The 27,022-nt window shown below is 37.6% G+C and overlaps 1 protein-coding gene across 1 annotated transcript in view; it reads left to right on the top strand.

The window, feature by feature from the left end:
- Positions 1-3,130: 3,130 nt before the first annotated feature.
- Positions 3,131-27,022, top strand: part of XPR1 (xenotropic and polytropic retrovirus receptor 1) — a 237,692-nt gene continuing 213,800 nt past the window's right edge. The window contains exon 1 of the mRNA XM_032862717.1: positions 3,131-3,385. Coding sequence (XP_032718608.1) covers positions 3,317-3,385 — 69 coding nt within the window. The 5' untranslated portion in view covers positions 3,131-3,316. The remainder of the gene's footprint in view (positions 3,386-27,022) is intronic.

Here is a 27,022-nt window from a genome sequence, read left to right as displayed (position 1 = left end):
AGACTCTCAATTAATCTTCATAACAACCTGCTGGGGAGGTGTTATTATCATCCCCTTTTGAGGGATGAGGAAACTGAGGCATTAAAAGCTAGTGTACTTTGGGGTGCCTGAGTGGCTCTGTCGGTTAAGTGTCCGACTCTTGGTTTTGACTCAGGTCGTGACCTCAGGGTCGTGAGATGGAGCCTCATGTCAGGCTCCACGTTCAGTGCAGAGTCTGCCTGGGATTCTTTCCCTCTTCCTCTCCCTTCCCCTCTGCTCCTTGCCCTGCTCGTGCTCTTTCTCTAAATAAATAAATAAATAAATAAAACATTTTAAAAAAGAGCTAATCTACTTTGCCCAAGGTCACACAGAGTCAAAATGCCAGAGTTGGGATTTTGATTCAGGTCTATTCCCTGAGCCAGTGCTCAAAACCAGGAATCTTTGCTATACTGTTTTCCCAAAACTGAGCTAGTCACTTAACTGCTTAACCGTCTTCAAAGACCCTATACCGCCCATGCTGTCATGATGTATTTCTTCATAGTCCTGTTCCAGTTTAACTCCATTTCCTGTAACTTTCCTCCATGCAGATGCCCCTTTCCTTCCTCTCCACCCCCACTCCCTTCTTACCTTCCTTCTTTCTTTTCGTTGTTTTCCAACATTTATTGAATCCTTGAATGCCACGCACCATACTAAGTGGGAGAAAACAAGAGAAATGAGTACTTTATCTTCAGGGAGCTCATAGCCTGACAGAAATTACCATTGACATACAGTGAGGGGGATTGTACCAGGGTGATGTGGGAGCCAGACCAGAGAAAGGAGGGAAAGGACGAGGAAGAGTTTCTCTGAGGAGGGGACATCTAGCTGTTTAAAAGGACATTCCAGTCAGACAACTTCTTGCCATTCTTTAACACACCCAACTTCTCCTTGCTTTTTGCCTTTGAGATCTTGGAGGTGTCTTTCTCTCTGTCAGATTGGTGTTTAAGACTGTATTTCAAAGTCACTTTGTCTAGAATATCATCTTTTCCTTCTCAGTCAGTTGGATATTTGTTTCCTTGTACATACACAAATTCAGCATAGATCCCACTGTAGTCTAGCTATTGGTCTATCTGCCTCTCTCTCTGACTAGACTGTGATGTCCTCGGGAAAAAAAAAAAAAAGACAGAGTCTTATTTTTGAACTGTCCTTCATTCCTAAGGTGGCATGACCAGCATATCATAATACCCAGTATAATTTTGTTAAATGAAGAGTTATTTGTTTGTTTACAAAAGAAGGTATAAGGCAAGGGGCCCTTCTGATTTAGAGTAAAGCTATTCAGACTATTACTTATAGCCTCTAGAATAGTGCTCTGCAGAAAGTAGTTGTTCAATAAATACTAAGTATTTGATAATTTTGTCAGTGAAATACCTGAATATCTGAAGTTATGTTAAGAATAAGGAAACATTAAATCTACTTCTTCAGATAAATTAAGATTTTCATGTTTAACTGAGTGTCAGGGCTCTGGATCAGGCATGAGAAAAATTAAGAATTGTTGGTTATAGAGCTAGGATTGGGGATTTCCTTTCTTCCCTGGGTCAGGTCCTGTATCCAGTTTTGTGAGCAGCTAAGACAGCAAGGTATGGCTGTTGGGAGCAGGATGTGAGGTCACCAGGGGTTGCTGCCAAGAATGTAGCATCCTAGTCCATACTCCGCTAAAGGCCCAGCAATCTCTTTTGCACCTGCTCCTGGTTCCATCATCCTAGGTGCACCATTCAGTCATTTCCCTCTCTGTGGTTGTGTCTCCTTACTGGGAGCATAGCCTTCTCTTTTGCTCATTTATTTCTCCTAGGAACTTTTACTTTCACTAGAGGGGGGATTGTTATGGAGGGTAGAGGAGTATGGTGTTGAGATGAGAGGAGACCTCATTGCTATTCTAATCCTTGTTCTTGTTCTTACGACGACTCCCCTTTCAACAGTGGTTGAAACTTATGTACAAGAAAGACTCATAGCCTCTGCCTATTTTCCATCATGCCTCATCCCTCTCCAGAGGAGATGACTGCAGAACCCCTACTAGCATGAATTAAGAGGAAAGGAAGGGGGAAAAATACAAGGAGGGAAAAAAAAAAGTCAACAGCAAAGACTGATACCTCAGAATACTGTCCTGGTCACAGTGGTCCCCTGGTCTCTTTGGGTGTCACCAAAACTATGAGAATTAAAGGACAAAGTCCATGGAAGGGGTTTAGAACTGCATTTGAAATGTACACAATGAGTGTTTAATAAGTGTTAGTTGTTATTATCCAGTGCTCCTTTACTCAGGGAAGAACCTGGGTTTCTGTTACAAATCAGGTCATCTAGGACAATCACTCCCACACTCAAAAGAAGCTCTAACCGTATGAGTTATCTATTCCCTATGCTTCCCTAGGACAGTTCAGCCTGGACACCAGATGCATTTCTGGTCTCCCTGGGGGTCGGTGTTGTCACGGTACCCTTAGGGGATTTTCTTTCCTCCCAATATTGGTTTTCGTCTCAACTTCACCCCAAACCCCAGGAAGCTCAGTCACAGGTCCAGTTGGTAACTTTCCCCCAGTATGCCCCCTCCCAGTACTGGTGTGGCTGCAGGTTATGTTACTGAACTTTCTGGTAGCTCTGGGACTAGACAATTACATCGAAATTCAAAAACAACATACAATTTTTGGCACTGTAATCTTTAATTAAATCCAACAAGCATTTATTGAGCGCCTAAAGCGTGTACAATACAGTTCCTTTATAAATACGTTTGATTCTTAACTATTTAATCTGTTTTACTCACTCACTTTGGATTAATGTTGATCCATCCTTAAGAGTTGTATGGAGAACAAATACTAAAATGAAAAACTGTTTGCACAACTCTTTGCAAATATAAACGTCTTGTGTGGATTATTCTTGCTACAGTATTAATATTAATTGCAATAACAACACGGCCGCTTTCCAGGCAGGCGGTAGAGTGCAGCCCTAAGGCCAACGGGAGTCAGACGGAAGAGGTCAGGGGAGGTCCCTCCCGCACGTTCTGCCCAGAAGGGGCGGAGCCTCGAGGAATGTACCCAAACCCAGCCCCTTACCCTGCCCCTTTCGTCGGTGCGGCGTAGGCGGTTACCATGGGGATGACGTCTGGAGGGCGGGGCGGGGCGGGGCTATGGAGAGGAGGAGGAAGATGGCGGGAGGGCGGCTCTGAGGAGACCTCGGCGGCGGCGGAGGAGGAGAGAAGCGCAGCGCCGTGCCGCGCCGGGGCCCATGTGGGGAGGAGTCGGAGTCGCTGTTGCCGCCGCCGCCGCCGCCGCCTGTAACTGCTGGACCCGAGTGGGAGTGAGGGGGAAACGGCAGGATGAAGTTCGCCGAGCACCTCTCCGCGCACATCACTCCCGAGTGGAGGAAGCAATACATCCAGTATGAGGTACCGGCGGCCGCCGGGGTGTGGGAGGACTCGGAGGGGCCACCATCTCGCCAGTCCCGACCTCCGCTGCCTCCTTCCGCTCCCGCTGCCTCCCCGCGCCTGGGCGGACTTTGACCCGGTGCGGCGGGGAGCCACTGCGGCATCCCCGCCGCGGCCGGCCCCCTCTGGGCCCCGCTGACCTTCCCCTCCCCCGCAGCCCCGCTGCCACCGGGGTAACGGATATGCAGGCGGCGGGCCGGGAGGGGGGCACAGCTCGGCCCGGGCTGGGGAATAGTGGTGGGAGGGCGAACCGCAGGTTGGGGAGTCGGGGTGGGAGGGCAGCCCGGGGTCGCGGCGGTTCCGCGCTGATCCCCTCCTCCCCGCTCACTCTGACCTCTCGTCCCCACCCTGGGCGAGCGCCCCCTCGCCAAGGTTAGGTTTTGTTTCTCTCTGCTCACCTCTTACGGAGGAATCCTTCTCTTCCGAGATAAGCCCCTTTAGTGATTTTCTTCATTCCACAGAGCCCTTCCGCTTTTCCCCACTTGCCCACTGTTGACAAAGGCTTTGTAACAGGGTTGAAACTTGATTTAAATGTATATCACATATGCAGTGGTTACTGTATGCAAACGTATTGTAATCGTCTCTTCTGTTTTGATAAGACGGTGACTGGTCTTTTTACTGATTGCCTGAAGTATACAAAGTGATCACATCTCTGGTTTTGACTCTCCTGTTTTGGAACGGAGTGAAGGGAAGGGGGAAGAAGGGAAGAGAAGAAAATAATTAAAATTTTCAGGTTTTCTCTCCTAAGACTTTTGTTAGCTAGGGAGAAAACTACTGTATTTTTAAATGTACTTTTAAAACATACCTGTGTATTAGAGATACCATGCCCCCCCCCATTTCTGTGATAACAGCTCCTTGAGAGTATGCCATAGGTACTGATAAGAAACCTTACATTAATATATTAATATAGGGAAAAGTAAAGATAATGAACCCATTTATATATTCAGAAGGCAAGGTACCTGAAGAGCTTTAAGCACTGCAATAGGTTTTTCTCAGTAGCTGGCAATTCAGCGCCTGGATAGAGAAAGAAAGACTTATCTGTAACCTCCAGGAATTCACATCTATGTATGTGCAGGAACAAAGAGTATAAAATCAATATGAGCACAAATATGTTAGCTACATTTTATGAATTAAAATATTTTAGCTCTCTATTTAATTTCTGTTCAAGTTCATTGATCGTATGTTTAGGCAATAGCACAAAGTTTATTTTTCATATAGCAGATGTAATAATTGAAGAAGACAGGGAAACCTAGAAGATTGTAAAATAAATTCACCTTGTAAAATACAGTGTTTGATTATTGCCAGAAATGAAACACCCAGAATTATTAATGCTTTCTTGTCACTTAATTTTCTTATAGTGTTTTGTGGCTACATTTTGTAAGAATGAAATAAGGCACTAGTTTTCAGCCTGTGGAGTTCTTGATTTATTGTTTCTAATAACATTTGGTCAGTTTTAAAACCTTGGCTAGGGTCCAGATGATGGTTTTTATTGAAAGGAGGGTATTGGTCTTTCATCTTGTAGTAGTAATTTTCAGCACCACTGCCAGTTCTTCATGGAGGCATAGAACACAGCATGCCGAAGCAGCATCTTATACTTGTTATGTAGTATGGAATACTTAATTTGGGCAAAAGTAATAGTGGCTGGTTGTATGCTGTGATTCGTTTTAAGTATTACAGTACTTAACTGTCTCATAGAATTGTATTAATTTGGAATATCTGGGACTGGAAAGGGAGCCATAAGATTTAGTTTGAAAATTCAATTACCTCTTCATTTGTAATGTCAGCTTTGTGGCTGGAGTAACCACAGTAATTCTGAGACTTCTCATTCACATATTCCGTTTAGACACTAACACTCATTGGTTAGGTTGGTTACAGAGGGAGTGTGACTGCATTATCTTTCCCGGGGCAATTATAAATTATTTTTTAAAAAATTCATTTATTATGGATAATTGAAATTTTTTCTGCAGAGTTCCCTAGTACATGACTCCTGTCCCAGATAAACTCGTTGTTTGGTAGGTAAAATTAAATAAAGGGGACTTTGTGAATTGGAGCCTTGAAAGACATTTTTTTTTTTTTTTTAAATAGGGTTGAGGTCTGTGTTGTATATTGTTTCTCAAGAGCTGATGCTATTTCTTTAAAAATACTTAAAGAGGCATAGATAGGAGTTTTCAGAGTCCAGGCATTTTGGCAACTTAAAAACTTTGGGGAAAAAATGATACCCTAAAAGAGGATAGCTGTTGCTAGAGAAAAGAACTTTCTTATAAGGCAGTAACATGTAGTTTCTCATATATAAAGATCGTGCCCTGAAACACTGTTAGTAGAACAGACACTTGAGTTTGTTTTTCAAGCTCTAGTGGTGGAATTTTGGGGTATTACCCCTGATGTGTAGCTAGGGTGCTTTCTAGTGCTGTGAACCACAATGAACTGTTCAGCTTCTTTGGTTTTTATGTCATTTCACTACATTAAATTTTATTTGAAATAGGCAGAACATTAGAAACTGAAAATTTTGTTTTAATGTCTATAATTATTTGTATTATTGTGTATACATGGTCAACAATAAAGGCTAGTTCTTATATATGTTAGCCATGAGACCCTAGGGACAATCTTTTTGCCTTTTCAGAGCTCTTTCCTTTTCCATAAGATAAGAATATAGGGCCGGAGCTTTTCAAGTTCCATTATGGTTCATAGATTTTTGGTTTAATTTTTAATGCTTTTTGGTTTTTGGAATGTTAAAAATTATCAATATTAGTGACTCATCAATACCCTAATAATTACTAGAGTTTCTAATTTAAATAAATTGTAGCATTCATAACTCAATCTTCATAGGGAGAATAATAAAGCATAAAAGAGAGGAACAAGAAGAAACCATATAAAGAAAATCTATTTGATCCATTTGTGAATAGTTTTTACAGAGAATAAACACAAATGAGCAGAGACCATCCCTTTTCCAGTCATCTATTTGAGTGTAAATCTTGGCATAGAAAATAGAACATCAATAAATCTTTATGAGAACACTTTAAAAAAAATTCAGAATCAGTGATTGCAATTTTAGAGCTCTGTAATTGATTAATCAAAATTAACAGACCAGATTCAGCCACATAGACTACTAGTATGATGGTGTTAATATTTTACAGCATATTAGCAAAAGAAGCAAATATATTTGGTGCCTTAGGCTGCTGACTTGTGTTTTCATCCCTAGGGTCCTGTGCTGCTTTGGTTTCTCAGGAAATAGGAAGGTTTTTTTTTCAGCGTATACTGTAGTTTTGTAAGATACCAAAATAATGAGGTATCTAAATTTCAGGATTTTAAAGGGAATTTAAATACTATTTACCTTCTTGTTTTTTCAGACAGGGAAACTAAAGTCCAGGGAGGTTAAGTTGTTTGTTGGGGATCATTTATAGATAGCTCATCTCTTGAGCATAGAAGTGTAGGCATTGGGAGTCAGGCTACCCTAGCTGTGTGACCCTGATGAAATTACTTCCTCTTTCTGGGTTTTAGGTTTTTCATTTGTAAAGTGAGAGAACTGGATTTGATGATTTCTAAACTCACAGGACTGTATATATTTCCTAAGGACCCATCTAGCTTTAAATGTCTGTGTTTTTATGGTTTAATTATGTTTGATATATGAAGAAGACAAAACTTAAATTTAGGACTGTCATTTACAAATTTTTAAATTTCAATTTAATTTAATTAACATGCGGTAGTATTAATTTCAGAGGTAGAATTCAATGATTCACCAGTTGCATACAACACCCAGTGCTCATTACTTTAAGTGCCCTCCTTAATACCCATCACCTAGTTACCCCATCCCCTACCCACCTGCCCTCCAGCAACCCTCCATTTGTTCCCTATAGTTAAGAGTCTCTTATGGTTTGCCTCCCTCTCTGTTTTCTAGGACTATTATTAATAGCATTTTTGTATATTAAAGTTCTTTTAGAAAAATTTTGAAGAGATTTTAGTCTGTGAATGGAAAGCTGACCCAGTGAAACTTTTATTTAATTTAAATAAAATAAAATTAAATGGATTGAGTTTTTTTTTTGTTGCAGGATTTGAAAAAGGAGAGATTCTGTGTAAACTGTACATCCTTTTTTTTTTTCAAGTGTAAGGACATATTGCCGTGACATTATTGTGATTTTCATTTATAGAACTATCCCATGAGAACACTTGTGTTGCAGGCTTCAATTTCCCATAGGTATTATGTTGATTCATTAAGGTTAACTTGTCTTGCTGGAACTTGTTTGAAATTTCCAGTTTGGCCACCCGATGGGGCACAAACCACTTTTTCTTTCAGGCACTTCTGCAAGTATAAGTACCGTATGGCATATTCAAGATAACACTTGTAAATAAGATGCCTGGCACTTACCAATGTTTCTTAAATGAATAAATGAATGTTATATAAAAGAGGAACCTATTACTATTCTTTATTATGTTTGTATGTTAGGGTGAAGTATGTTAGGGTGAGTATCCTGGAAAGATTATACTTGTCCATCTATCCCTGAAGGTTGGTTTTGGATCAGCTTTTGGGTAAAGGCCCAGATCATAAGAACATAAGAATCTTATTTGACCTGTGGTGACCATGGAAAATTAGTCCTGGCTTCACATCCAGTCATAATCTGGAAAGCATTTGAGAGATTGATTGAGTTGTGCTGGTAGGGGTTTTAAGTATATCTGTATCATAGTTCCCAAAGGAGAGTACCCCAAACTCTCATGGAGTAAGAGAAGATAATACTAGAACTGTTTGTTATATGCATTTTTATGAATAAGACAAGGAAGAAATAAAATTTTACTAATATTTAATAAGTGGATCAATTTGATACCTCCTTAGGTATTCTGAGAAAAAGAAAAGGATTGCTAATAGTTTTCTTACTTATTTGTTCACTTTCAGCAAATATCAATTCATCTAGTTTATAGTTTATAGGTATGTAGAATTTAGGGATATTATCTTGTTTTGACTAAACTTAACTCACAAAATGAGTGTGACTTAGACTTAAAAAGACTGGTGTAAAGAAGCCTCAACAATAATACCACTAAAGTAAGCACATGTGAACAAAAAACATGGCAGAGCTGACAATTCTACTTCTAGTTCTAGTTTTTGGTCAGCCAAATTACAGATAAAAACAATGATACTTTAATAGATTGGATAAGAAGTTTGCCAGAAAAATTTCAAAATAATTAAGATAATTCTTTGAAATAAGATTTTACATCCACTGTCATCCACAATGAACTTCACACTAAGCATATATTTAGTATTTCAAGTGCCCTGCCTTTGTCAGGTTTGTTTTTCATTTTATAACCATTATAATTAAACTTCCCAGTCAACTAATTCCTGAAGTTTGAACTAGACCTTTGAAATACTGTATCACAAAATGTTAAACTCAGGTTTTAAAAATAAAGCTTTTAAAAATGAAGCTTTTCAGTAGTTTTCTGAAAGTATTGTTATTGAAAATTTCTTAGATTAAAAATATTTTTGTACTATTTATAAGTGAAAGATAAAAATTGTTTATTTTATCATTGTCTCAGCTTTTAGAAACTATTTAAAAATTCTGTTTTAGAGGTGCCTGGGTGGCTCAGTTGGTTCAGTGTCCAGCTCTGATTTTCGGCTCAGGTCATGATCTCAGGGTCCTGGAATTGAGGCCCATGTTGGGCTCCGCCCTGAGAGTGGAGTCTGAGATTCTCTCTCTCCTTCTGCTCTGCACTCTGCCTTTGCTCTTGCACTCTCTCTCTCTCAAAATAAATTTAAAAATCTTAAAAAACAAAACAAAACACAGTTGTGGAAGGATATAATTCATCAATAAATATACACATACTAGAAGTACATAGTAAACTTTTGTTTTTGTATTTGATAGGGAAATCATATAAAAAAAGATTTAGAAGACTTTGCTCAAGTTGTGCAGCTTAACTCAAGCTGGTTTGTGGGGTTGCCTGGTATTGAGCTGGTCTTTGGGATTGAGAGTGTCAGAGTTCACTAGGATTGTCATTTGCTTTTTCCCATATTCCTGTTACCTAGTAAATGCTGAAAGAAGCCAAGCTGACAAAGCTCATGAATAAATGCCTTAAATTATTTATTCACTGCAACAAATATTTGTAGGGGTTCTATCATTTGCTGTGGGCTGATTGATTTGTGCTAAAATTCTGGCTCTTTTATTATCTTAAAAATAGAAAAAACAATAGTATTTTTTGTTTTGTTTTTGGTTTTATGTTTCAGTCAATGCAGTGTTTTCAGAATTAAAAATGGTGTGGAAAGGGAAGATTGCAGATTGAGGACTTTGGAACACTTATAAATTTGGGTCCCTTTGTAAATAATGTGGAAGACTTTTTCCTTAGCTTTTAAAACTTTTTATGTTATACACCTTCAAATCTAATTTGTTTTTATTTTTATATGTATTTATTTATTTAAAAAATTTTTTTTGAAGATTTTATTTATTTATCTGACAAACAGAGATCACAAGTAGTCAGAGAGGCAGGCAGAGAGAGAGGGGAAAACAGGCTCCCTGCTGAGCACAGAGTCTGATGCAGGGCTCAGTCCTAGGACCTGGGATCATGACCGGAGTGGAAGGCAGAGGCTTTACCCCACTGAGCCACCCAGGCTTCCCTAATTTGTTTTTATTTTTTTTTTAATTATTTATTTGTGGAGAGGGGGGAGGGGCATAGGGAGAGAATCTCAAGCTGACTCCCCGCTGAGCACTGAGTTCAACACTGGGCTGGCCTGATCTTACAACCCTGAGATCATGACCTGAGCAGAAATCAAGTCATAAGCTTAGCCAGCTAAGCTACCCAGATGCCCCTAAATCTAATTTGTTTTTAGGAGCAGATTTAGTTACCTCTTTCTTTCTACCACTATACAGGTGTGGTATAGCTGTAGGGATTAATCAGAAAATTCTCAAAGAGTTTTTTATTTATTAGAGGTCAGAGGAAAGTATAATTAACCTGCTATAAGCATAACTTAACACCTGTAACATTTTCTGTAAGAAGAGGACAATATGTTGTTTGAGGGGACATAGTCTTATTTGTTGAGGATGACCTGCAGTATTTAGAAAGATTGTGACTAGGAATGAAGAGATATAAGGCCTTAGATCTAGTTCTGTTACTGACTATTCATAAAGAATTAGTGAACTAGTGATTTTTTTGAAGATTGAAGGGCTGAAATGTAGTCATTCAGGAAAGTGGGAAGTTTTTAGATTATTGTGTGACTTATTTAGGGTAAATTGGTAAAGAATGTAGAGTAATCCATGTGCTTTCGAGGCTTTTTTTGTATCTTAGAGCAATGGTTCTTAAACTTTTTGGTTTTGGGACCACTTGAAGCTCTTGACAATTATTGAGTATTCTAGTGTCTACTGATATATGCTGTATTGGAAATTAAAACTGAGAAATGCTTGAAACACAGGAGTATACAAGCATACCTACTAGAGACATGCTCTCATACTTTAGGCAGCCTCTGGAAAACACTGTTTACTTGTCAAAGAATGAGGCTGAAAAACCAAATGAAGTTTTGTATTATTATTTAAAGAAAGAGTTTGGATCTTTTGGGATTCCTGAAAGGGTTTCTGTTTTATTTATTTATTTTTTAAGTTTATTGAAGTAATCACTACATCTAATGTGGGGCTTGATCTCACGACCCCAAGATCAAGAATTGTATGTTCCTAAAATTTTCTCAGTCTGGGGAATGGAACCAGTGTTCCTGTCCTGGATGTAGAAAGAATACCCGCCAAGATCAACGAACTAGAAAGACCTTGAGGCATTCGATTGTGATACTGACGAATCATAATTTTAGACAAAAGCTTTTGAGAGCGGCTAGGGGTAAGAGATTCCTTATGTACAGAGGAAGGTCCATCAGAATAACATCAGACCTTTCCACAGAAACCTGGCAAGCCAGAAAGGGCTGGCAAGACATATTCAGGGCACTAAATGAGAAGAATATGCAGCCAAGAATACTTTTTCTAGCAAGGTTGACATTCAAAATGGATGGAGAGATAAAGAGCTTCCAAGACCAGCAAGGTTTAAAAGAGTATGTGACCATCAAGCCGGCACTACAAGAAATATTAAGGGGGGGGTTCCTATAAAAAATTAAGAAATATTAAGGGGGGGTTCTATAAAAGGAGAAAGAACTCAAGAGTGACATAGAACAGAAATTTACAGAGACAATCTATAGAAACAAGGACTTCACAGGCAACATGATGTCAATAAAAATGTATCTTTCAATAATCACTTTCAACGTGAATGGCCTAAAAGCTCCCATAAAACAGCACAGGGTTGCAGATTGGATAAAGCAACAGGACCCATCCATATGTTGTCTACAAGAGACCCGTTTGGAACCTAAGGATATATCCAGACTGGAAGTGAAGGGATGGAGAAACATCTTTCTTGCCAGTGGGCTTCAAAAGAAAGCTGGGGTAGTGATTCTCATATCAGATAAATTAGATTATAAACTAAAGACTGTAGTCAGAGATAAAGAAGGACACTACATCATTCTTAAAGGGTCTATTCAGCAAGAAGATCTAACAGTTGTAAATATTTATGCCCCCAATATGGGAGCAGCCAACTACATAAGACAACTGTTAATCAACACAAAGAGTCATATTGATACGAATACATTAATAGTAGGGGATCTTAAGATGCCATTCTCAGTAATAGACAGATCATTCAAGCAGAAAATCAATAAAGAAATAAGAGCATTGAATGACACATTGGACCAGATGGACCTCATAGATATATACAGAACATTCCACCCTAAAACAACAGAATACTCATTCTTCTCGAGCACACATGGAACTTTCCCCAGGATAGACCACATACTAGGTCACAAATCAGGGCTCAACTGATACCAAAAGACTGAGATTATTTCCTGCATATTCTCGGACCACAATGCTTTGAAACTGGAACTCAACCACAAGAAAGTTTGGAAGGAATTCAAACATCTGGAAGCTAAAGACCACCCTGCTGAAGAATGTTTGGATCAACCAGGAAATCAAAGAAGAATTTAAACAATTCATGGAAACCAAAGAGAATGAAGACACTTTAGTCCAAAACCTTTGGGATATGGCAAAGGTGGTCCTAAGGGGGAAATACATAGCCACCCCAGCTTCCCTAAAATAAACTGAAAAATCCAGAATACATTAGCTCTTTTTACACCTTAAAGAACTGAAGAATCAACAACAAATTAAGCCAGCCCAAAACACAACAAGGGAAATAATCAAGATCAGAGGAGAGATCAGTAAGATACAAACTAGAGATGCAGTAGAACACATCAACGAAACTAGAAGCTGGTTTTTTGAGAGAGTCAATAAGATCAGTAAACCATTGGCCAAACTTATCCAAAAGAAAAGAGAGAGGACCCAAATTAATAAAATTATGAATGAAAAGGGAGAGAGATCATGACTAACACCAAGGAAATAGAAACAATCAGAAATTTTTATCAGCAGTTATATGCCAATAAGTTAAGCAACCTAGATGAAATGGATGCATTCCTGGAAACCTATAAACTTCCAAAACGGAATCAGGAAGAAATTGACAACCTGAATAGACCAATATCTAGTAATGAGAATGAAGCAGTGATCAAAAACCTCCCCAAAGTAAGAGCCCAGGACCTGATGGATTCCCTGAGAATTCTACAAAACATACAAAGAAGAAATAATACCTATTCTCCTGAAGCTGTTTCAAAGAGTAGAAACAGAAGGAAAACTTCCAGACTCTTTTTTTGAAGCCAGCATTACCCTTATCCCCAAACCAGGCAAAGACCCCACCAAAAAGAATTTCAGACCAATATCCCTGATGAATATGGATGCCAAGATTCTCAACAAGATCCTAGCTAATAGAATCCAACAGTATATTAAAAAGATTATTCACCATGATCAGGTGGGATTTATCCATGGACGCAAGGGTGGTTCAACATTCACAAATCAATGTGATAGAACAAATCAGTAAGAGAAGAGAGAAGAACCACGTGGTCCTCTCAATTGATACAGAAAAAGCATTTGATAAGGTACAGCATCTGTTCTTGATTAAAAGGATTCAAGGTATAAGGATAGAAGGAACATTCCTCAACTTCATAAAATCTATGAAAAACCCATGACGAATATCGTCCTCAGTGGGGAAAAGCTGACAGCCTTCCCTTTGAGATCAGAAACAACAAAGATGTCCACTCTTGCTACTGTTGTTCAACATAGTACTAGAAGTCCTAGCAACAGCAATCAGACAACAAAAAGAAATAAAAGGTATTCAAATTGGCAATGAAGAAGTTAAACTCTCTCTCTTCGCAGATGACATGATACTTTATATGGGAAACCTAAAAGACTCCACCCCCGAACTACCAGAACTCATTTAGCAATTCAGTAATGTGGCAGGATACAAAATCTGTGTACAGAAATCAGTTGCCTTCTTATACACTAACAATGGAAATATAGAAAGGGAAATTAGAGAGTTGATTCCATTTACTATAGCACCAAGAGCCATAAGATACCTGGGAATAAACCTAACCAAAGAGGTAAAGGACCTATACTTGAGGAACTACAGAACACTCATGAAAGAAATTGAAGAAGACACAAAAAGATGGAAGAGCATTCCATGCTCATGGATCAGAAGAATAAGCATTGTTAAAATGTCTATATTGTCTAGAGCAATGTATACTTTCAATGCCATCCCGATCAAAATTCCACTAGCATTTTTCAAAGAGCTGGAACAAACAATCCTAAAATTTGTATGGAGCCAGAAGAGACCCCGAATTGCTAACAAAATGATGAAAAAGAAAAGCAAAACTGGGGGTATCATGTTGCCTGATTTCAAGCTTTGCTACAAAGCTGTGATCACGAAGACAACATGGTACTGGCGCAAAACAGACACATAGACCAGTGGAACAGAGTAGAGAGCCCAGATATGGACCCTTAACTCTATGGTCAAATAATCTTCGACAACGCAGGAAAAAATATGCATTGGAAAAAAGACAGTCTCTTCAATAAATGGTGCTGGAAAAATTGGACAGCTATGTATAGAAGAATGAAACTCGACCTTTCTCTTACACCATACACAAAGATAAACTCAAAATGGATAAAAGACCTCAATGTGAGGCAGGAATCTATCACAATCCTAGAGGAGAACATGAGGAATCTATCACAATCCTAGAGGAGGCAGTAACCTCTTCGACATCAGCCACAGCAGCTTCTTCCAAGATATGTCTCCAAAAGCAAAGGAAACAAAAGCGAAAATGAACTTTTGGGACTCCATCAAGATCAAAAGCTTCTGCACAGCAAAGAAAACAGACATCAAGACAAAGAGGCAAGCCATGGAATGTGAGAAGATGTTCACAAATGACACTACAGACAAAGGGCTAATATCCAAGATCTATAAAAACTCCTCAAACTCAACACACACAAAATAGATAATCACATCAAAAAAGAGGCAGAAGACATGAACAGACACTTCTCTGAAGAAGACATACAAAAAACTAACAGATACATGAAAAAATGTTCATCATTAGTCATCATGGAAATTCAAGTCAAAGCCACACGGATATACCACCATACACCAGTTGAATGGCCAAAATCAATAAGACAGTAAACAACAAATGTTGTAGAGGATGTGGAGAAAGGGGAACCCTCTTATACTGTTGGTGGGAATGCAAGTTGGTGCAGCCACTTTGGAAAATTGTCTGGAGATTCCTTAAGAAATTAAAAATAGAACTGCCCTGTGACCCCTCAGTTGCACTACTGGGTATTTACCCCAAAGATACAGTTGTAGTGAAAAGAAGGGCCATCTGTACCCTAATGTTCATAGCAGCAATGGCCACAGTCACCAAACTGTGGAATGAACCAAGATGCCCTTCAACAGATGAATGGATAAAGAAGATATGGTCCATATAGACAATGGAGTATGATGCCTCCATCAGAAAGGATGAATACCCAACTTTTGTATCAACATGGACGGGGCTGGAAGAGATTTTGCTGAGTGAAATAAGTCAAGCGAAGAGAGTCAATTATCATATGGTTTCAGTTACTTGTGGAGCATAAGGAATAACATGGAGATGTTGGGAAATGGAGAGGAGATGTGAGTTGGGGGAAATTGGAGGGGGAGATAAACCATGAGAGACTGTGGACTCCGAGAAACAAACTGAGGGTTTTGGAGGGGTGAGAGGTTGGGTAAGTTTGGTGGCGGGTATTATGGAGGGCATGTATTACATGGAGCACTGGGTGTGCTGCATAAACAATGAGTTTTGGAACTCTGGGGAAAAAAAAAAAAAGAGTTGCATGTTCTTCTGACTGAGCCAGCCAGGCCCCCCTCCCTGAAAGAGTTTCTGAGAGTTGTTGCCTTAGAACACAGGACTCCTTTCACAGTGTTCAGAGATGGCCCAAGTCTTCTAGTTGTAGGGAGCACAAAGAGGAAATAGGGAATCTCTTGGATGAGAATTCTCTGATATCTCCCCTACGACAAAGGATGTTCATTCGGGAAAAGTGAAGTTGACTTCCTAGGGATTCCCAATTCCATTCTCTTTACTTTGAATTGAATTAGTAGATATGTGGTCAGCTTGTCATTAAGGAGAATGGAATTAACATTTATTGAGCAGTTAGGAACCCAGTGTCAGCTGCTTTCCATAGGTTAATCTCATTTAATCTTCACAAGATAGATTTATTATTTTCATTTTAGAGAGATTAATCAATTTGTCCATGGCTACACATCTAACAAGTAATAGAGCAGAATTTGAGATTGAATCTGTCATAATTTGGAGCTCTTGCTTTTATACAGGAATTGTAAATAACAGAGGTGGTAGCAGGGCCAGTAACAACAGCTGTGATTTTTTGAGTGCTTCCAGTGTTAGGCTCTGTGGTAAGTACTTTAAAAACATTTTCTCTTTATCACAAGCTATTTAGGTAGGTTCTTAGCTCTGTTTATAGATGGGGGAAACTGAGTCTTAGGGCAGTTGAGTAATTGATATGTTGATAGTGCTAATTGTGGGTAGGCTTCTCAATTCCTACATCATAATTGCTTTATGAAAAATAAACCAATAAATTCATTCATTTAGATGTGGTCTGATCCGTTCTTGAGCATCTGCTGAAGTATTGGCTGGTGTGTTTTTAGTCCCAAGCCTCAGTCTGTATGGTTTGGAGGTGGTGGAGTGTGGTCTGGAGGTCAGGGTTAATTTATATTTTTCTCAAGATTATCTGTGTAACTATTATTAGATAAGCAGTTGGTAAATAGAGGACCTTATGAAGATGAGGCCATAAGAAAGAGATATTAGTGATAAGAATAAAAAGAGGAAGATAAAAATGGGCATAGCTGTTGCTATGCCAAGTTATGGCATTTGGCTTCTAAATCATAGATCATGGGATGTTAATTAGATGTGTAAGGAAACAGAGATTATTTAGCCCAATTCCATTTTTACTTAAATAAAAAATGAGGTTTAGAGAGGTTAAGTGATTCAAGGTTATATGGTATGGTTAGTGACTGAGTTAACACAATTAACTTGTTTCGCTTTATTGCTTATTATTTTACTTTATTTGCTAGTAGGTTCATATGTGTACAGAGGACAAACTCTGAAGCCAGACTGCCTCAAGCAAGTCATTTAACCTCTCTGTGCTTCAGTTTCTTCATCTGTAAAATAGGGATAATAATAGTAGTTCCAGGACTTTGTGAGGATTAAAGGAATTAAAATAAGAAAAGTGCCTAGGACAATGCCTAGCTCGTAGTAAGAGCTATATATTTGCTATTAAAATTATTTCTCCAGCAGCGCTTAATGATAATGTTGGGTTAACAGATCTTTGTAAGGGAAACTGAGTCTTTAAGCTTGTCACTCTGGACTTAACCAGTTCAGGTTTTCTTGGAAAATGGCTTTGTCGATTTTCACTATTACTCCTATTATCTGTGATGCTTATTAATAAATTGTCCTTAACCTTTTTATATATAGTAAGAAAACCAGGTGGGAACAGTTATGTGGTTTTGAATTTCCCTGGTAACTTATAATTTAGACATTATTTATTTAAGTTATAGACACTGTATTTTTTTTTTTAATGGGGGTGAAATTCACATGTGAATTAAGTCTGACCAAATAGCTTGAATGAGTTGAGTTTTTAGTTATTTTCAGTTTTCTGATGAAAATTTAATTTCTAATACTAGAATTCGTTTTAGAGTTGAGAAAGACCTTTCAACTCCTCTGTTTTATAGATCAATAAATTGAGGGTAGAGAAGCCAAGATTATGTGGTCAGAGTCTTAAAACTAGCTGATAGTAGAGCCAGAAATAAGAATACTGGCTTCCTGCTCACTGCTATACCTTGCTGAGGCTTGTCACTGCTGTATAAATGTATGTATGTATGTTGTTTTTGTTTTTAAATTTTAAGAATGTATTTTCTAAGAGTCAGTATGAATTTAAATGTTCTAATGATTATTCAGATACTCTGCATTAATACATTTATCTGAATCTAATTCATTAGATCACATTATCAACCTAAAATAATTCTTGTGTGTGTCAGTTAAAAGACTGAATAAATTAAGGGACCCAAACCTTAAAAATACTACTCTTTACTCACAGAAAATTAGCCATTGCCCTGTCTAGGTAGAAACTTGCCTTGGTTGAGAAGACAGGACTGAGGAATTATGGTAAAGCTTGAGGGGTTAGGTAAGAATGAGCAAGGCTTAGGAAAGTTGAAAAATCATTTGGCCATTCCTCTGTAATATATCTGTGTTTCAGTGTTAACTCAGGTTATATCTGTTTATTAGGGACAACCTTCCCTCCCCACTAAGACCTCTTTTGACATGTTGCCAAACCAAATCAGGACGTATATGACTAGAGAAGATCAGAATGTGTGTTAAATCAATTCACGAAGTATTTGTGAATGACTGCCTCTTTTTTTTTTTTAAATGATGAGGGGATGACGATAATACTACTAGCTAATGTTTATTGAGTTTTTCTGATGTGCCAGGCATTTTACATTTAATCCTTATCCTCTAAGGCAGGTTTTGCTTTCCTTGTTTTAAGAAGACACTGAATCGAAAAGAAAAGAAAAAGACACTGAATCTTAGATTGAGTAAGTTGCCCAAGGTCACATAGCTAGTGAGTGGTAAAAGCCAGAATTCAAACATAGGTGTGTCTTATTTCAGAGCCTGGATTTTTAATATGGTATTACACTCAGGATCATGTAAGAGTCTAGAGATGTGAAGATAAGTGCCTGTCCTGGAGGAGCTCAGAACTTGGGTGGTTTCCTCATCATAGTGTACTGTGATTGTGTCACGGAAGAATGCCAATTGATTTTGCTCTGGAAATCAAAAGTATTTATCTTGGAAATTTTCACAGAGGTGGCATTTGAACTGGGTACCAGAGATTGAGTAGGGTTTGATCAGATGGTGAAGAGGATAAAGGGTCAATCTGGGCAGATAGCGTAACATTGAACAAAGGATAAATAGGTGAAAGGATCTAAGCATATTAATGAACTCTGGTTTAGTAGATAGGTTGGAGAACTGATGGGGTGAGGTTGGAAGGGGGGACTAGGAGGGATGAAGAGGTGAGAGGTGAAGGGATGAGTACCTTGCTGAATTTAAACACTCTGGGTGTGACCCATCAAGGATTTTAAAGAAATTAGTGGGGAGGGATCATTACAAAGCGAGATGTATAATTTAGATTTTGGAGGATGCATTGGAGAGGACAAGATCAAAGACAGGAAAACAAGACATATGTATAGACAAAAATATTGAGAGCTTGAATCAGTAGCCTATTTAATCAATTTTAGTAAGTATTTTTCCTATATTTTAACATTGAAATCAGAATACATCTTATAATTAATGCTGGGTCATAGCTTAATTGGCAGACATGTTTTTCATTTTTAGAAACACAAAAAATAATGGTGTATGTTATTAGTGACGTCTTAGATTTGATTAAATTTGATGGTAATAAAATGTTTTCCTTAATGCTTGCTGTGTGTATGTCAGGCAGAGTGTGTATGTTAGCATCCAATATCTGGCAATGTCTGCCATATTTAGCAACTTTTTTCTTTTTTTTTTTTAAGTAACAGAAGTTACCAAAACACCATGGGATCTACCTAGGATGTCATGAAGTGTTGAGTAAGAGATTCTTAAGAGCATGGTCGAAGAATGAATGGAGAAAATAAGAAAAGTTCATCTTTGTCCCCACGGAGTGTGGCTGGAGCTCTAGAAATAAATTACTTTGGTATCAATTTAGAGTTTTCTTACATTGTTTAGTCAGTGCATGCAGATTTAGCCCCTTTATGTAATAAACTCAAATGCAGCCAGTGATAATGAAATTGAGATGTTGTCTTTCCAGTGTTTTTCAAATGTTTTTATAATAGCAGCTAACAAAGGTGTTGATGAGCAGGTGAGGCACCACTTCTTATCAGAGTTCATCATCTTAACGATAAACCTTTTTGAGTCAAATATACTTATTTGAAAAATGAGTATTGAAATATAAATATCTCAGATTATACTGCCATTAGATATTTGCTAGAGAGGGCTACAAAATGTTTACTCTAGAATTTGTTTGCTTAGTGTGATGGACTTTGAAAAGTTCAGTTCTTGATAGATGGAAAAAGTAGACATTACATTGATTTAGAGACCAATGAAATTGAAATAATAATAACCCTCTGAGCCTGGGCAGGTTATTTAGCCTTTCTGTGTTAAAATTTTCTCATCCTTAAATTGGGTATAATAATGTCGACTTGAGAGGATAGTGTGAAATGAAATGAATTGATAATTGGAAAGCACGTAAGATAGTACGTATGTATAGGAAGTAATAATACTGCGTGTAGTAAGTGTTGTATATATTAACCATTATTATGTATCTATCCCTAGTGATTTGAAACCAGCAGTTGAGCAAGGTTCATTTATTTATTCTTGAGACAACTTGGGGAAGGGAGTCAGTGAAACTCTAACTAGGAAGAAAACAGCTTAGACACTATTCATGGACAAGTGGAAGCTGAAAGAATTTTACCTTTTTTAAAAAGTCTGGTATTTCACAGAACATTAAGTTTATGTTAATACTTGATGGTTATTGATGAAATAAAAATACTAATTTATCTATTTTTGAAAGTTTCTTTCATTTTTGAGGTAGATGAAAAACTGAGAAGAAAATTGGCAACTTTTTCCTTTTTTCTTCCACAGTTTTCTTGTGAAGTCTTATTAGAATTGATTGATAAGCATACAGTATTAGAGAAAAAAATGTTTTAGGAAAAGAAATTATCAAATGCCATATTTTAAAATTCCCCCTTGACCTTTCTTTCATTTTAAAGACAATATAATATAACATGGTGCATTTTATGTAGGGAACACTTAATAAACCACTGTATATTTACAACTTTAATTATAATGATTTAAATTTTTCAACAATGTATCAATAATTATTAATAATTTAATGTGTATTTTGTGAATCTGCCCTGTTAAGCACAGAATATTCTATTAAAGTTAACATCGGGGGATGCCTGAGTAGCTCAGTTGGTTAAGCAGCTGCCTTCGGCTCAGGTCATGATCCTGGCGTCCTGGGATCGGGTCCCACATCGGGCTGCTTGCTCAGCGGGAAGCCTGCTTCTCTTTGTCTCTGCCTGCCACTCTGTCTGCCTGTGCTCACGCTCTCTCTCTCTCTCTGTGACAAATAAATAAATAAAATAAAAAAAATAAAGTTAACATCGGGGTGCCTGGATGGCTCAGTTGTTGTGCCTGGCTTTGGCTTAGGTCATGATCCCAGTGTCTGGGATCGAGCCCCGCATTGGGCTCCCAGCTCAGTGGGAAGCCTGCTTCTCCGTCTACCCACTCCTCCTGCTTGTGTTCCCTTTCTCTCTGTCTGTCAAATAAATGAATAAAATCTTTTTTAAAAAAGATTTTATTCATTTATTTGACAGACAGAGATCACAAGTAGGCAGAGAAACAGGCAGAGAGAGAGGAGGAAGCAGGCTCCCTGCTGAGCAGAGAGCCAGATGTGGGGCTCGATCCCAGGACCCTGGGATCATGACCTGAGCTGAAGGCAGAGGCTTTAACCCACTGAGCCACCCAGGCACCCCTAAATAAAATATTTAAAAAAAAATAAAGTTAACATCTTCCTTCCAAATGGTGTAATATGCAACCATACAGAATATTGTAGTAATTGGATCATTTTATTACCACTAATATTTGAAATTAAATAAAAATATCACTGGTAAAAGATAAAGTCATAGTATTAAACCTTTTCTTTTTTTTAAGAGAGGAAGGGGACAAGGGTAGAGGGAGAGAGAAAATCCCAAGCAAGCTCCACAGCTCAGTGCAGAGCTCGATCTCACAACCCTGAGATCATGACCCGAGCTGAAATCAAGAGTTGGACATTTAACTGACTGAGCCACCCAAGTGCCCCTATTAAACATTTTTTAATGCATCACTTTCTAGTGTTCAGTGTTTGTGCATTTTTTAGGGAGTGAAGGAGGGAAGAATTCACTACAAAGGTTTAAACCTGGGGAAACTGGTCGAGAATAGCTACTTTTAGGGATGGTTAACTCATGAAATTAGATCTTAAATATGCTGATTTCATGTGCAAAATGTTTATATGTAGAGAAGGAGCTAGAATTTGAAAAATTGTATCAACAGATTATCATAATTGAGATAGTAGTTAAAGAATTCACTAAGGGAAAGTATGTAAGGCAGAACAGTAGAGATCCAAATAGAGGATGTCTTGGAAAATATATTGTCACAAGAGTCAAGAGTTGTAAAGGTAAATGGATTACTAGCAGTGAGAAGCTGTGTAGACAGGTCAGTGAGAATGAGAATTAAGGTTAGACCTTGGATATGACAAAAGGAGCTTATTGGTGGATTCTGAACATAAATTTGTCTTTTGCAAACCGACTTCCAGGTTTTAAGAGGTTAAAGTCATTGATACAACACATGTGTAATTTTCATTTGAGAAATGTGGCTACTAACAGGGTGAGGAAAATAGGATAGAACCTTTAGGAACACGTAGGATAAAACTTTAAAAGGTTCTTTGAGAGTATATGAGATATATATGAAGACAGTAGAGAAAATAGCTTTAATTTTTTTTTTAAAGTATTTTTAAAGTTTTATTTATTTATTTAATAGAGAGAGAGAGAGAGATCACAAGTAGGCAGAGAGACAGGCAGAGAGAGAAGGCGAAGCAGGCTCCCTGCTGAGCAGAGAGCCTGATGTGGGGCTCGATCCCAGGCCCACTGGGATCATGACCTGAGCTGAAGGCAGAGGCTTAACCCACTGAGCCACCCAGGCGCCCATAAAATAGCTTTAATTTTATCTAAGTTTTTGGCTTTAATTGCATTTCCCTTATTGGCTGTGAGATATTCACATTATTTCTCTGAACCTCAGTTTTCCTGTGTGTAAAAGGAGGTACTATTTACCTTTCAAGCTTATTGTCAGAATTAGATTTAATAATATAAGAAAGTGTCAGCAAGGGCCTGACCTATAGAAGATACTCTTCAGTAAAGTATAGCTGTTAATTTCTGTCATTATTAAAGGTAAGCCAGGGGAGTAACTTTTATTCATTTATTCAACTGACATTTTATTTTAGGGTGTTAGTGCTTAATCCAATAAGACTCTTTCAATGTCATGAAATTTCTTGGAAAGCAAATGATGGTAGCTAGACTTTTAGAATCCATTCCTTGAGAAACTACCTTCTGACAAATTGAATTACTGTATTTCATAGATCCTAAGATGCACATTCCCTTCTTCCAACACCTTTGAGATTGGGATTCATCTCACAGATGTCATAGTTTAATTGGTAATATTTTTTGTTCTTAATGATTCATAAAATAATGGTGTGCCTTGACAGTTGATGATGTCTTCGATTTAATGAAATATGGTAGTATTTTATTAAGTACAAATATCTTCATGTATTTTGACAAGTAGTATTTTTGTGGGAACAGTGGGAACTACAGAGAATAATTTGTTAAGGTTAATAGTTTATTAAGGTTTTGTGGTGTTGAAATTGGAGCTGTGAAGTGATCTGACATCCATCAGTTAGAAATGGGGCAGCTGACTGGCTCAGTTGGAAGAGCATGTAATTCTTGATGTCAGGGTTGTGAGTTCGAGCCCCATGTTGTATGTAGAAATTTCTTTAAAAAAACAAAAAAGAAAGAAGAAACTATTTTTTTTTAAATTTTATTTTTTATAAACATATATTTTTTTCCCCAGGGGTACAGGTCTGTGAATCGCCAGGTTTACACACTTCACAGCACTCACCATAGCACATACCCTCCCCAATGTCCATAACCCCACCCTCCTCCCCCCAGCAACCCTCAGTTTGTTTTGTGAGATTAAGAGTCACTTATGGTTTATCTCCCTCCCAATCCCATCTTGCTTCATTTACTCTTCTCCTACCCCCTTAACCCCCCATGTTGCATCTCCTCTCCCTGAAGAAACTATTCGTATAGACATATAGGAAACAGCATTGCCGAGCTTTTGGATTCGTTTTTGTTTTTGTTCAGATAAACTGGCAAACTGTTACTAAGAGCAAAAGTGAGAACTTTATGTTGTGATAACTATTATTTTTGGGTAAAATCCAACGTGTTTTACCAACCTGTATAAAACTTAACATGTTAAAGAGAGCTGGAAGCCTAAAGCATTAAGAGCTTTTCTTGTGACTGGTAAATGAAAATGGTTGGAATTTTGTGTACAAATAAAAGATAATGAAAATTGGGAAAAATAAGAAAGGATTGTGCGTTTTGATATTTCATGAAACTGGAACTGCTATAAAAGAATTCGATAAAAATAACAATAGCTAACACTTGAAAAAATTAACCAGTGTGCTGATTTTGGACACTTAGGTTTAATGTTACCAAGTCTGTTAAGTTTACTAATATATTAGTAATATATTAGCCATATAGATTTAATTAGTTAGGAGAGAGTATTTGTTATCAGCTTTATTTTATCATCAGAACAGTACTCTTAGACAAGGAGGATGCTGATTTATTCTGTCAGACCTGCTCCAGCCTAGAAGCGTGGCTGCATGACTGCCCAGGGGCATTCACTGTAAGTGAAATGATAGTGTTGGTGGCTTTGACATATGGGAATGCAATTTTGCTTATTATTGCTAAATAAATCATTTCAAATTGTCATAATTTTCCTTTATATAATTTTGTATACTTATAGGAGTGAGAATCTTAGCTCCTTTGATCAAGATGAGTAGATACTGGTTATTATCTAATAACATGTACATTTTGTGACATAAAGGTATTTTTCAAATCTACCTCATATATTAATTATCTATTGCTAAATAACAAGTTATCCCCAAACTTAGTAGCTTAAAACAATAATAAACATTTATCTCAGGCTGTTGCTGTGTGTTAAGAATTTGGAAGCAGGTTCACTGGGTGTTCTGGCTCAGAGTATTTTTGTGTGCGGTTGCAGTTAAGACTTATTACCTGGGACTGCAGTCATCTCAAGGCTTGACTAGGACTGGAGGATCTAATTCTAAGATAGCTCACTCAGATGGTATGCAAATTTGTGTTGTATTTTGTTTTGTTTTTCAGGAGGACTCCGTTCTTTACCACTCAGAACTCTCCATAGCGCTGCTTCTGTTTTTTTTTTTTTTAGTGGCTGGCTTCTCCCAGATTAGGTGATCCAGGAGAGAGCAAAATGAAAACTACAGTGTCTTTTATGACCTAGCCTTGGAAGCAGCACTCTGTTTTTATGCAATAATCTATTGTTTATACAGGTCAGCTCTGTTTGGTTTGGGAGGGGTTGCACAAGAGCATTATCACCAGGAAGCAGGAATCTTTGGGACTCATCTTAGACTTAGGGCTATTTGGTCCACCTGGTATAAAAATCTAATGGTTAAGAAAAGTTTTGGAAATAAAAGGAAGAATATCAGAAATAGAGGTAAATCTTAGAAAATAGGGTTTCATTTGAAATAGTGGGCCATGTGTCTTTTTCTCAAGCATGGCTTATAGAATTTGCAATACTTGGGCAAGACACTTTAGTCACCTGAGTCTCAAATCTTCAGTGGTAAAATGAGAAATGCCTTTGCATTAGAGTTAAAGCTCTGTTTTTTAAGAGTTAATGCGTTAAAAAATTAAAGCAGTGTATTCAGAATACTCAAAATGATACCCAGTGGTAGGTATTTAGTAAATGTAATAACTATGATTGCTTTTATTGTTGATCAGTATTTGTGGCAATTTCCTGAGCTCTCATGTATACTCAACCCAATCTAATCTAAGCCTGATCACTCTTCTGAAACCATTTATTAATAGTTATAGGTGAGCTCCTGATCCTCAGATCTAATAATCTCCTCTTAGTCTCTTTCTTTTTGATCTCTAAGCATCTTTTTATTTTTCTTTCCTTTAACTTATGGTTATATTTTTTTAAATCTTACATATGGATAGTTTAAGTTACAGGCTCTAAAGTAGAGAATCAGAGTGTAGGCATTCTAATGTTAGCTGTTTTTCTTTATAATTCAGTTGTAGCATTCCAATTAGATAGAGAGATAGCATTCCAATTAGGCAGAAAAGACATCTATATTCACCATCCAGCTCAAGAGACAGAAAATTATTAGTATAATGAACCCTTTCTCAATTGTTGTTTACTTAACTCAGATGTTTTCAGTTTTCTTTTTAAATTATTTTTCCAGTTTTATTGAGATGTAATTGACATATAACACTATATAAATGTAAGGTATACAACATATTGATTTAATTAATTTATTATAAAGTGATTACTACCATAGTCTCAGGTAACACCTCCATCCCATCACATAATGACCATTTCTTTTTTGTGGTGAGAACATTTAAGATATGCTCTCTTCACAACTTTCAAATATATAATACCGGATTATTGGGTATAATCATCATGCTGTACATTAGATTCTCAGAACTTCTTAATCTTATAACTGGCAGTTTTTACCCTTTAATGATTATTCCCCCCCCAGTGGTACCCCAACACATAGGCATTGTAACCACCACTGTATTCTGAGCTTGGCTTTTTTAGATTTCTCTGAGCTTGGCTTTTTTAGATTCCACATATAAGTGCTATCATACAGTATTTGTTTTTCTCTGACTTATTTCACTTAGATTAATGCCCTCAACAGTTATCCAAATTGTTGCAAATGACAGGATTTTCTTCTTTCTCATGGCTGAGTGATATTCCATTATATATGTATATACCACATCTTCTTTATCCCTTTATCTGTTAACACTTAGGTTGTTTCCGTGTCTTGGATATTCTGAATAAATGCTGCACTGAATATGAGGGTGCAGATACCTCTTCTCTAAACAGCTTTTGATAGTTATTAATGCTCTTCTTTCTTTTTTCAGTGTTAACATTAGTTTCAGGTATATAACATAGTAAGAATTAGATGTAATAATAGAGGAAAGTGCCACAACTCTACACATTATGCTCTGCTTACCGCATGTGCATCTATGATCTGTTACCATATAGACACTTTTACAATACCATTGATTAATATCTCTTCTTTCCTGAAATGCTCCTTTAATTTTTGTGGCCCTGTGTATATATATCTGATTTTCTTCTCGGTGTCCTCTCTGATGGTTTGTATTCCAAAAGTTTATGTGTTGGGACCACTTCTCACTTTCTGAGAAATTGCATTTACCTAGAGCTTAGGCGGTTTCAAATCATCTTTATGTAAGTGATTTCCAACTCTTAACCACTAGCTCTGACATATCTTT

The sequence above is a fragment of the Lontra canadensis genome, unplaced genomic scaffold (genome assembly GCF_010015895.1).
Source record: "Lontra canadensis isolate GAN:19392208 unplaced genomic scaffold, GSC_riverotter_1.0 scaffold24, whole genome shotgun sequence".
Lineage (NCBI taxonomy): Eukaryota > Metazoa > Chordata > Mammalia > Carnivora > Mustelidae > Lontra > Lontra canadensis.
Note: the sequence above shows the minus strand (reverse complement) of the source record. Positions and strands in the feature narration are given on the sequence as shown.